At 31.8% G+C, this 13318-nt stretch overlaps 1 protein-coding gene and 2 long non-coding RNA genes across 9 annotated transcripts; 1 reads left to right on the top strand and 2 right to left on the bottom strand.

Moving 5' to 3' along the window:
* LOC110604457 lies at nt 1–3417 on the bottom strand. 6 transcript variants are annotated; one of them, XR_006349254.1, is made up of 7 exons: nt 3302–3417; nt 3064–3185; nt 2815–2892; nt 1957–2343; nt 1696–1867; nt 499–918; nt 1–316 (listed from the first exon to the last, which is right to left on the bottom strand). It is a non-coding gene; the product is annotated as an uncharacterized LOC110604457 (long non-coding RNA). The 6 variants fall into 6 exon arrangements; XR_002486236.2 differs by having other exon boundaries at nt 1957–2892; XR_002486241.2 differs by having other exon boundaries at nt 2815–3185.
* A 79-nt stretch (nt 3418–3496) lies between these two features.
* LOC122722294 lies at nt 3497–5171 on the bottom strand. 2 transcript variants are annotated; one of them, XR_006349255.1, is made up of 3 exons: nt 4349–5171; nt 3663–3767; nt 3497–3587 (listed from the first exon to the last, which is right to left on the bottom strand). It is a non-coding gene; the product is annotated as an uncharacterized LOC122722294 (long non-coding RNA). The 2 variants fall into 2 exon arrangements; XR_006349256.1 differs by having other exon boundaries at nt 4996–5165.
* A 3412-nt stretch (nt 5172–8583) lies between these two features.
* LOC110604896 (precursor of CEP14) lies at nt 8584–10038 on the top strand. Its single transcript, XM_043952790.1, has one exon. The coding sequence runs from the start codon at nt 8720–8722 to the stop codon at nt 9023–9025; it is 306 nt and encodes a 101-aa protein (XP_043808725.1). The 5' UTR covers nt 8584–8719; the 3' UTR covers nt 9026–10038.
* The last annotated feature ends 3280 nt before the right edge of the window (nt 10039–13318 follow it).

Below are 13318 nucleotides of genomic sequence, written 5' to 3' on the forward strand. Positions count from 1 at the left end.
TTCCCTTGAAAAACAGTATGATAAAATAATATGGGTAAATAAAATGGTTAAAAAGAAAATTTCACAGCATTTTAGACTAAATTAACATTGTTTAATTAAAATATAATTATTCCATTCAATTCTATTCGGTTTTGAGTGGGACCAAAGTGGCTTTGATCGGAGTCTGAGCACGAACTGGACGGTAGACAGTCTTAAAGGAGCCACTACTCACGTGGACATCACGTGCAAATCCAGGTTGAGAAATAATAGTAGCTAGAAACTCCAAAATCACAGCTCCTGCATGCAATGGGTATATAAATCCATGCAATAGAAGGATCTGCAAATATTATAATGATAACGAATTATTACTCAGAAAAATAAGCTTTTAAGCTGATAATCTATATAACGGAGTATTTGACTGTAAATACCCTGTTGTAGAGGTTATGAGTTCATCTCCTCTCTTAATAATATTGAAATTGGATTGGAAAAAAAAGATTTCTGTATTAAAAATTTTCTCACCTTTATTACATTTGGAGAAAGAAAAGATTCTTCTGGGAAACATTGATCAGGTGGAGTGATAAAGTTTTGAGTACCCTTTGTCCCTTTCTTTCCTCTCTTTCTCGTTTAGCTTCAAAAAGTTACTGTAGCTTTTTCTTTTCTGCATATGGAATTCAACAGTGGAATCGAAACCTTGATAGGCCTGGAGCTGCTCCCATACAATTGCTTGAATCAGAGATGCTCTGTGTCGTGTCTTTTTCTGATTTTCGTTTGTTTTTACCTTTGTCACTTGCATTTGCTTCCAAAATAATATGCTCACAGAACACAGCATTGTTTGTTGGAAAAGTAAGTACCATTGGCCTTCTAAACAAGGGTATAAAGCCTGAGGCTGCACCTGAACCATCTGAAGCATCTGTTCCATCAACCTTGCCATTTCCATGCCTGATCACATCTAAATCAATGTGTGAAAATTCCCTTCTTATCCCTTTCATTCTAATTCACAGAAATCAATGTAAACAGCTTGGAATGTACAAAATATGTGTTTGTGGGTAGTCATTTTTCTGAATATTTTATGAAGACACTGTGTTTTCTACCCATTCACTCCAACAACAATCCCTAATTGCTTCCAGTTTCTTAATCTCTTGTCTTGCTATCCTTCCTAATGATTCTCAAGAAACCTCAGGTTGTAATTGTAGGGTGTATGATCTGCAAGAACCAATAGATTACGGATCTAACTGTGCTAGTTGCTATATAGTAAGTGTAGCTTTGGGGAAAGAATTTATGCAAAAAATTGAGCTCCTTAGTCTACTTTTTATTTACTGATCAGCAAACATTGGCTTAGTGACATTTAGTGAGTTCCAGTTCATCAGAGCGTAAAGTCAGTCTACCAACGCAAAAAAAGCATAGAAGTAGAAATATGCCCACAAGCTATAATGCAAAGCTTTCAGTATTATTGCAGGGAAATATTAATGATATTGAACAGAAAACCTTCTAAACTATAACAGGCAGTAGTTCACTATCAACATTTATTGCAAATCAGAAGTTCAGTACCAAACAGAGCCAAAATTCATCCTACTCTGTAACAGTTTGTTATGAGGACCTTATTTGCAATATTTGGTAGTAGTTCTGATTCAGCTTGTTATATCCTATATATGTAGATGAAATGTGATAATCTGATTATCACATCTACCACTCACATAGCTAATAATAAGAGCGCACCTTCTGTCTGTGGGCACTAGACTGGAACTGGACTGCGTTTTTAGTATTCTTCCCCTGCAATACAATCTTCCAAAGCTTTATGATATTCATTGTAATCCTTCTCTAGAGGTGGGTTTTCAGGTGTAAATGGTTCGCTAAATGGGATCACGCTAAATGGGATCACACGTATAACCTGCAAAAGAAGCATAAATACATAATATTGTCCAAAACTGAAACCTCATAAGGAAATGATTTTTAGCTCAAAACTAGAGCAGTTGGGACCTTGAATGTCTTCACATGCATATGGGCCTTCCGTAGCAGCAGGAGAAATCTAAGAAATCTCTTCTCTTGATATTTTACCCTGTATATCATGAAAATGATTGAAGTTAACAGAGGCTACGCCAATCATTCGACCTCAATGACTTCCAGAATGCAACTCCATGACAACCAAGAATATTCAGCTCTACCACCTAATATTATCCTATAAAATTTTGTGCCATATCTAAATGAACATAAACAAAAAAAAATATATGTTAATCTTCCATTTTAGTGCCATACTGTTACACTGTCTTCCCGATCGAGAATGAGATCTGCTCCAGCAGGGTCCTCAGTTAAAGCACACCTTACAATTGCATATGGCATGCCACTATCACATACCAAGTCTTCTCCCTGTCATAAAGGTTAAAGCCAGTATGTTGGGAGAAAAATATAAGATAATTCCGAATACTGAAGTTCCAAATTCTAGCCAGATGGGGGAAATAAAGAGGAAAGTTATTTATGCTGGACTTGTTATAGACTGAGATATTGATGGTAGATGGAAATCACTTTCAGAGTCTATTAGCTCAATCAGCCTGAATTTGGATATTCCCTAGCACATTTGCCCCAAATAAGCACACAAAACACAGTAGCAATGGCATGCTATTATCCAAGAAGAAACCAAACAAATTCATCAACCAAATATTGTGGGAAGAAAGTAATCAGCTAGATCTTGATCGCATGTGAGTGTGCATTCTGCATGTGCATATTCCTCTCTCATTAATTTGACTTCTTTGTCCATATTTTATGGAGCGTCAGTAAACTTAAGAGCTCATATTCCTAATAGTCTTATCCTCACAAGCTAACATATCAAATATTTACAACCTTCTTTCCATCTTTTCCATAGCCTTCAGTCTTCTGCTCTTCTCCTTAGAGCTCTGCCAACTGGATAATAAGGTTGACCTTATGAACCACGAAAAATAAATATGTGGTCAATGGACAAATCAGATTAAGAAGTCTCAGCACTTCCCAGGCAGCTACGAGTTCCAAATAAATTATTAAACTACCTGAGTTCAGTGAAGCAACAGAATTTACAGATTGACATAAACAGTTTATACATAGATAATAACAAACCTTCAACTTGAAAGTTAGGATAAAACCCAATTCCTTGTCAAGTGTACAGCTGGAGATTCTTTACTGAGATCAAGGCCAAGACGATCTGGTTGGTCACTCCAGCAGAGCTCATGCGTACAAACCTACAATGGACAAAACCCAAAACCAAAATTAAAAAATTCAGCAGACCACTAAACTCAAGATGTTAAAAAAAGAAACTACCCTGCTAGAACTAAGCCTTAAAAAAGAAGTATAAGACCTGGAGTTATAGGATCAATTATAAATGCAATTACGCTTGATAATGAAAGCTGAAATGGGCCCTCCACAAAAGTTGGATTCAGTTTCCAATCATATTCAGACTTTCTGAACCTGAGCTGAAAATATATTTGGTTAATTGACCAAAAAGCAAGAAGCTAATGAAGCAGAAAAATAAATAATCCTCAGCACATATGACATGCCTGCATCGTTACAATATTGCTATGATCAAATGGAAGAAAGCATCCCATACAGTTAGTAGGCCTCAAAGAAGAAAATGGCAACCGTATCTGGAAAAAAAGCAAATCTGGTAGAGCACGTATTTATTTAAGACAGCAATCAAAGGAAGTTAGGATCTGACTTACTGGTTGTCAAACTTCAACAGTGTCAAAGCTTGCTGTATAACCAACAGCGTCCCAAGTCCCAACCACAGCTAGCACGAATAATAAGTTTATCTCTAGTACCATCACCTTTAAGACATAGTTTGAAACCATCACATGCAGAAAGGTGGTGTTGAAAAGATATTAACGTTAATTATAATATTAGATTAGACTTGCTAATTTAATGCACTACATTGCATTATTAAATAAAGCAAAAACGGTCCATCATTGTTTTCTGCTGAAGTAATCATTTTAAAATCATCATGTTTTGCTGAAAAATTGAAAATGCAGAATGACATTGCTTAGCAGAGGATATCTCCTCATAGATTAGAGCCAAAACTCACAACATTTGTAACTTTCATGCACAGTTAAGGCTAATTTCTAAAAATCCTGTTATTGCATTTGCACCATTGAAATTGCTCCAACCTTAAAATTATTTGTATTTAACTATATCCAATATTATATACCCTCCGTTCGGTAGAAAGAATTTAATTCAATTGATTTCTAATAATTTCCTTATTTTGAATGAAAGAATTCAATTATTTTTAACTTAAAAGATTTTTATTCTAAAGAAAGTTGAAAACTTAAAATCTTGCATGATTTTGTAAGAATTCATTTGAATTTTTTTCTTGAAAAATGAATCAGGTGCCAAATGAAGGAATAATGATCACCTAATGCAATAATAATTCTTATAAGTGGAATTGGCAGCTCTAGCGGTTTGAGCACAGGGCTTTCTATCCGATATCACCTTTCCAAAGTCCTGCAGTCCGTCAATAATCTGAAGAAATGGTTTAGGTAGTGGAGAGGATAGCAGATGAGGATGAGTATAATGTTTGGAAAATCTGCTATCAACAGGTGACGAAGAACCCTTCAGTGGTAGTTGATTTAAGTTATAAAGTGAAAATAATCCTATCTGAATCAAAAATAGAACAGACGAAACACTGAAATTCTATACTGCTTGTGCAGCAATTTCAGTTTAAAATCTAAACGTCTAGACATAAAACTATAAGCTTTCAATTTCAAGAAAGGGACAAAGATGGCAGATTTTGGGATCAAATGGTTCGCCCTATAAGAAGCATTTGTACATGGATACAAACTTCACATTGAAAACTTGGACAAGTGATTTTAAGGCATGAACTAATCTAAGATAACATGCATTTAAGCAACAAATTGTCTAATGGAGGGTGATTGTCCAAATTTCAATAAGCGTAATTTGCCACTCACTACCCATATACGCAAGCAAAAAAGAAGAATCACCCGCTTGAAAAGGAAGCGATGAGAAACAGCTTAAGAGGATAGAAAGAAAGATGCTACTAACACAAGGTTTATTGGAAGCGTGCAGTTATAAACTTGTAGTTGATATTTCCCATGCAAGGCTGAACTCTGCCACACTTGTAGTCTCACTCTGCTAAGAATTTCTACTGTCAAGTGGAAGACGATGAAAAATTGGAAAGCCATTGACTTTCGACTGATGAAGCACTAGTGGGCTTCCTTTTTAAAATCCAGAGGCCTCTTGGATTTTGTAGTGTTCCTCTTAGGAGGCAATGGGCTGTTTGTGGTTTCTCTACCTTTCTCAGTTAGCCCAAATCAAATCACATTTCTGTAATTGCATGTTCAGAACCGTGAAAAGCATATCATTTCATTAATTTGCATCAACCTTCATATATTTTATATTTTAAATGTATAGTAAATCGATTTTACATAAAAATTGTTTTTATAAACCTATATAGAGCTTTTTTGTTCTAAAAGAAAAAAGAGTTTATTATATGAGAGGAAAAAAAAGCCCAATGGGCTGAAATACATCACAAAGGATTGAATGCTTAAATATAGAAAAGTTGGTAATTTATCTAATCTAAAAACAACAGGGCTCATAGCCTGTTATAGGAATAATTCTAAGACTTAAATAGAATACTACTCGCAACTTTAACTCAATTTAAGAACCTGATTCTAGAAATCTCAGTATCACTCGGTAAACTTCAATTTTTAATAATTAGAGCTCTATCTCAAAAAACACCATCTATACAGATACGAAGAGAGGAGAGACATACAGACGAAGTATCAACACATCACATGCATACTACGGCTAAAATCAAATCATACACCAAATCTCCCAAAAAAAAGAAAGAGTAGAGCTAACTGCTAGAAATCGACCAACAAATCTTCAAAAGAGTTCAGAATCCAATTGTCGAAATTTGAAGAAGATATGATATATCTCTTGACTTCTCACTCTCATATAACCATCACAGGATCCTCGGTTTCCATTAAAGTCTTCTAAAGTAGACTGCTATATCCACTACTGAACTAAGCAAAGCAACTTTCAGTCTGGAGAATAAACAACAATGCTATAAGCACTCATTAAAAAACTCTTAACAAATTTAAGTCTGTACAATAAAAGAAAAAAACTTATAAATAGGATGAAACTCACATTTATTGAGAAGGAAACCTCTTTTCCCTAAGAGATAGGGTTAACTAGCGGCAAGTATGAAATAGATCTCAAAAAATAAAAGTTAAAAGAATAGAAAGAGGTCACCCTCTATCGAAAAGAGATTGAAAAAAAAAAAACTATTTAGTGTATAGAATTAAAAGGAGTAGAAATAGAGGAAGGAATTTAGGAAGCAAAAGTCAAATGTTTAATATTACATGAAATGAATTAATGAGCAAATGAAATGAAAGGGGGGTTGAAAAGGGAGTGGTTTTTTCAAAGGTAGCGGCAACAGATTAATTCTTTGTCCAAACATAAACACCTGAGTTGTTGACACCAATCAATGATTCAAGCGGGTCTTTTCTTCACAAATTTGCCCACCACATCACCAGTATTCTATTATTACACCATTAATTTCATACCGACAACCCACGCCATACTGTGATCGCCCTATCCTCTCTTCCACTACGCCTATCGGAAACTTTTTTTATATATACGTAGATAGGTCGTGTTGGCTATTACTGTGTTTTTAAGTCAAATTTATCCACCTTTGTTTTTGGTTTTATCACGTGAAGTGAAGGAAGAGTTGTTAAAAAGACAGTCATTGGAATTCGATCTCATATCAAATTGAATTTCTTTTTCAATAATATTTCTAAGATTTGTAAATTTATAAATATTTCTGTGTATGAATTAAAAAGACGAAAATTGCAAGAAATTAACTAATAAGGAAATGAAGCGAGCATGCATTTGGAATTTGGAATCTTTCAAAACTCACATTTCTTTAATATAGAAAATTTCTTGCTTATACTAAAGAATTACACCATGAGTATTAAATATGAGTAGTAAGCGTATATTGTTTATTAGCTAAATATAAATTCTTACTAACTTAGTGCAATATGAACAAAACTTTTCCTATAATTAATCCTACTAAGAAAATAATAATAAATTAATATATATTCTTCTAAATAGAGTGAGCAGTATTCGATTCAAACTAAAAAAATTGATCGAATTAAATTAATTTAAAATTTTGGTTCAATTTTTTATTTATTTCAGTTCGGTTCAATTTTAATCTAAAAAAATTAAAAAATCGAATCACACCTATTAGTGATAATAATATATTATTTTTAATAATTTAGAAAAATTAGATTATATTAAGATTAAAATATTTTAATTAAATTTTAAAATACTAAAAATAAAGTGTAAAAAATAATAAAAGTTTATTAAAAATTTAAACTAATCAAATCAAATCGAACCGAATTAAATCGATTCGATTTAATTTTTGATCAAAATCAATTCGGTTTAATTTTCATAAATATCAAAATTTTAATTTTTGATTTATTCAGTTAAATTCAATTCGATTCAATTTTAAACTAAACGGATCGAATGAACACCCTACTTCTAAGTATTACTAATATGAGGTCTAAAAGTTCTGATGTGAATAATTGGAAAAAATAAATTAAATATTATATTGACTTTGTAAATAATAATGAAGCTTTAGTTTGCCGGTTAAGTAGGGCAATTACATGCATGCACATATTCCATAATTATTAATTATATTCCTTAAATAATTTCATTTTGTATTTCATGTGTTTAAGACAGTTAGTAGGTGCATTTTGCCACAGCCTCTTGCCTACGCGTTTCAGGAATTCGTCCACCGTGACCACTCACCGGCCATGATTTTTTTTATTTCAGCATTTAAGTCAGAGGCAAAAATAAAAGATCTCTAATATTCCATTATCCGACAATGATTACTGATTATGAAAGTTAATCGAATAGAAAGAGTGAAATTGTGAAGAAGGTTCTATGGCGTTATGGAAACTGTTATTATTTTTTAACTAACATTGCAAGCCAGTTGTATTAGCTTGCTTGCTTGGTTGATGATGGGGTTATGGAAAATTATAAGAGAAAAATATTCAAATTTTTGTTCTCAGCTAGTAGATTTGTTGTTCGAGCAGTTCCATTAAGATGGTGACAAATGCCGACTGATTCATTTTCTGAAATGTTCTCATAGTGTAAATTGACTCTTTCGACATTGCCCTGTTGCGACGATGACCAATATGATGCTTTACAGCTAAATTTATACGTAAAGACAGCTCTCGAAGATTTTGACCAAAAAGGCTTCTATCTTCCGCTTCTTCCACTGAAGTGGAAGCCTACCTAATTAAGCCTTGATGGGTTTGGAGATATGCAGGTTCTTGGAAATAGAGAGCCACGGTGCATGTGATTCACCAAGAGAACGATTGCCGGCGACTGTCACCCAACGACTAGCTTAACCTCCACGCGGCATTTTTACTCTTAAGTTCTTGCATATATTTAAAAAAGAAAAAAACAATATAGTACTCACATGACTTTCTCTCTCTTAAATCTTTGACTTGGCCATGCCTAACTTCATCTCCAAGCTCTCTCTCTCTCTCTAGCCGTCACGCGGCAGCATTGAATTTCTCTCTCTACAGCTTCCTTTGCTTGTGTATAAAACCACACCAACTCTCCATAACAAACACTACGAAAATACACTACAATTAATAAAGCCATCTCCTTCTACATTTTCTCTGCTTCAGCTACGCTTTAACAACAAAACCCAGATATCATTTTCTCTCTTTTCAACTTCTCTGCAACATCTATGGCTCGTTCTACTGCCTTGGCTCTCGTTTTCTTGTTAGCCGTCATCACATTTGCGTCAAATACCGAGGGCAGGAAGCTGTTGATGAGTAATACGGAGGAGTACAATAACAAAGTGGGAAGCATTACAGTCTCTTCTCTGTTTGCGAGCTTGATTTCCAGTGCCCTTCCAAAGGGTACAGTTTCATCTTCTTCTCCAAGCAAGAAGGGCCATACCACATTAGATAATGAGCAGCTCTTCCAGAGACATCTCTCTAGCATCGATCGTATTTTACAGTCTGTTCCAAGCCCTGGTGCTGGCCACTAAGACTCTCACTCTTGAAAATACCTATAGTATCTTATCTTTCTCGACAGTTTTGATAATTTTTTTCGTTTTTTTTTCTTCTTTTTCCCTGTGGACTCAGATGTATACACAATTGAATAGATACTAAGGATCTATTTCTCTTTTATAAATTTCCTTTTTCTTACAAGGGATTGATTTATATGTGTGTATCCCTTTTAAAATGAATGATATATATATATTGCTAAACAGTTGATTGAGTCAAGTGAGATTGATAATGGATTATGTATTCCAGAACTCTTTCTGCATGTATTGTGTTGGCATGGCAATGTACTTCCACTTTCAGATCTGTCCTTACTTAACCCAGATCATGGCAACGCAGATTTACTCGTGAGTGCAAATATGAACTGTAATCTATTTTAGTTTGGAATAAATTGATTGGCCTGTGACATGATAAAATGGTCCCTGAATTCAGGCAACAAACTTGTCTCCCTGCAGACATCACCATCAACAACGTTGACGCGGCTTCAATAGCATACACATGAGGCCTACTGATTTTCTAAGATCAGTTGGAGAACGTCTCTTTGCTAATTGCTTTTTCTTCCACACATGGTTGCCGCCCGTCTGCTAGACTTGACTTTTTAATTCATCGAACCCCATCACTTGATGAATTCAACACATACTTTTCATTCCCTTTTCATTCTTTTCTGCTTCTCTTTTTCCCTTTCTCTTTTAATTAAATCTTTTTAGCTAAATGATATGAAGAAATAATGATGAAAAACTGATAAAATTGCATTTAGTTGAATCTTTGGATGTGTCATGATCAAACCCTAATCCTCATTCCCCTTCACTTGCCTTTAGGGGAAAAAAATAAAAATAAAAAGTTGGAACCAAAAGTCTCATTTGTCTAAGGCAACACAAGGGCTCCACAAACCGCCATGGGAAAAAACTTTGAGGAAGCTAAATCATGCGAGCATTAATTGCACGTGTTCCTTAGGTTAATGGATCCTCTCCTCTTGCAACCATCCATCACATTCGCTAGCCTCACTATTAAGTGCACCATATTTTTCAACACCTAACGTTTCCTTCTTTCTTTTTTCAAAAATGCTGAATTACTTCTTTAGAAAATACAATTGTTTGATGTTATTACTTAATTTAGAATTAATTAATAGATTTCCCTCCCTCAACTGGAAAAAAAATAAAAAATTGGAATTTTTTGAAAATAAATAAATAAATAACTTCACCTATGAAAAAATTAATATAAAAAGTAATTGGTAAAATAGAGTTTCTTCTTCTAATATTAATTACCTTTTTATTTCTTATTTTAAAAGAAAATAGAGAAATGAATTTTTTTTATCCATCTCAAATTATAATTTTTTTAAATGAAAATTAAAAAAATTAAAATATAAAATCTTTCAAATTTATTCAGATATACTTACATACGCTTATGAATGTATTTTATTTTATATTTTTAGAATGATAATTTATTTATTTTATATATGGTAATTTATTTTAACTTATTGATATAACCCTATTTATTAATTTCAATAATACTTTAGTAATATGATTCATCTAATTTAGTTAAAAATATAAACAGTGGATATATATTGAGTAAGGATTAAATAAAGTTTATTAATTTCTATAAATTTATTTTAAAAATTACTTATATAGCCTTACTCATCACGGGTTGTGTATTTTTTCATGTGAAAAAATTTTGAAAATACTTGTCAAGGCATCATGTGAACGGCCTATTGCAAATCTTTGACAGTTTGACTATGGAGGCAGGACCACACGTGCGTCACATTCTTCCCCAAATGTCCACTCGTGTTTCAAATTAATTTTAAAATTAAATAAATAGTGATTTTTCTCAACCAATATATATAATTTTTAAGTGGACCATGTCCATTGTTAACTTAAAACATATTAATATAAATTTTATATAATTTTTTTTATAAAAAAATTGATAATTATATATTTTGAATTTATAGAAATTGCATTCAAGATAATTTTTTGTATATTGCGTTAATTTTTAAAAAAATTAAATTTAAGATGTTTATTCGTACTCTCTGAATATTTCGGCTTTGATTGTGTTCGTGTAGAAAAAAGCATATCTTAATTTTATTAAGGTCCAATGTATATATCTACTTCATATGTAAGTCTAAATTTCACTTTGACGAGCTGAATTGAATTTAAATCCACACATGGAAGGTCTAACCATATTTATTCTTGTAACTCCGTGGAACAACAAATCCTTTAAAGTTCGAGATTATTCACATGGTATAAGATATAATTAAATGGTTATCTAATAACAGAAAATAATACAGAATATTCGTATGTACGGTCAACGTGATTATGAGAAGAAAATAAACCTAAAACGATGGTTACACATCATTAGAAAATAAAAAAAAAAAGAATAAGAAAATAAATAGAAAACGAATCAAGTAAAATGAATTAAAATTCACATTGAATTCACTTTTATTGGATCTTAGTACATCAATTCACATAAATTATTCTTATTAAATTTTTGAATAAAATTACCGTTTATAATATAAAAATAATTATTATAATTTTTAATACTATACTTATATGAATGCTAAAGTGGTGTTATTGTCATAATTTTGAAACAAAATATTAAGGTAACGTAAAATTTAGACAAATGTTGCTTCAAGTTCAATCCCGTATGATAATGAGTTGAAAATATTAAATTTAATATTGGCATAAAAATTTATATATTAATTATATATACTCTAATTAGTTGTAAGTAAATTTAGACATAAAAATTAATTCAGAGTACTAAATTTTATATATAATAGAGTTTATGTTAAATATACTAATAATTTAATGAATTTAAAAAAAATAAAAAAAAAAAAAAGAGAAATTTCAGAGAAGCCGACTTTTTCTTTCTGTGTTGAAGACAAATTTGCCACGCTTTCAACTTTTGCATTCATTGATGATTTGGGTTTGCACCAACTTACCCATCTTCTCTATTCCCACCCTCACAAATTGCAGAATTATAATTCTATTTTATTAAGAAATTATTAAATCTCAGAATGTTTATTATATAGTTTTACATTTATTTTATATTACGAGTTTATATAAATTCAATCTATATTATATAAATTAATACGTACAAACGCATACATGTAAGTGAAAACAAAGCTATATAAATTTAAAATATTAATACATGTGATGAATTACCAACTCCAGGGATTGGTAGTGAAGATAACTGATGAAAATCAATTACCCCCGTGACTTGGACCAGAAGGAGGGACCATTATGATCTTCCTTCCCTTGAGCATGGATGAAAACTGAGCTGTAGTATCCACTGTAAATCCACCTACAGAACTGCGGCTTAATACTACACCAGATAGAGACGGAGAGTGGATGCGAGCTGCACAGATTCTATCTGCCATTACTACAAGCACAGAAATTGCTAGCACACTGCATAACAATGAAACGCTTCGATTGAATGGAGCAACCATTTCCACTATGTTGGCTACTGGGTTAACTAGGGTTATACTCAAGAAGCTTAGGTGATGGCGAGGTGACATGGGTTGATGGCCTTTATATATATATACCATTACGAACTTTTTTTCATTTGCCTCTCATCATGTCTAGCTAGCTAGACTTCAAAAATAAATGAAGGTGGAACATGAGTCACTTGTCTTTCTTCTCCTTTCTCGCAAACGCAGTGCCTACAGTGTCCCATTATTCTCTTTTCACGTCAAAACGACAAAATTAAATTTGCAAGTTACGTTGTAGTTTTCTGCGTGTAGATTATAATTTCGTCATTTCTATTCTTTTCTATTTAAATTTGTACTTTTATTAAGTTTTATGCAATAAATTCAATTCAGGAAATCCGATTTAAACAAAAAAAATGAAATAATTACATATTTATAAAAAATTTATAAAAGTTAATAAAACAATATTATTAAATTATAATAATTAAAATTTAAATTATTTAATCTATTATCTATTAAATTTATAATTTATAGTTTTAAATTTTATTTTTTAAAATTTAAATAGTCTATAAAATTTATTAAATAATTTAATATTACTCGTTCAACACTTTTATTTTTAAAAAAATTAAAATTTATTATTTCTAATTTAACATATAATTTTAATCGAAAAAAAAAATGATCATTCTTCTTACAGTATATCTAGTGTGGGGTTAAAATAAGATTAATAGTGAATTCTTTTATAGAATAATAATTAATCCTTAAAAAAGAATTATGATATTTGGTTCAATATTAAAATTGAGATTATATCATTAATCTATTGACTTTCTTATATTTGATATAATAAAATGAGAAATAAAAT

The sequence above is a fragment of the Manihot esculenta genome, chromosome 17 (assembly GCF_001659605.2).
Source record: "Manihot esculenta cultivar AM560-2 chromosome 17, M.esculenta_v8, whole genome shotgun sequence".
NCBI lineage: Eukaryota > Viridiplantae > Streptophyta > Magnoliopsida > Malpighiales > Euphorbiaceae > Manihot > Manihot esculenta.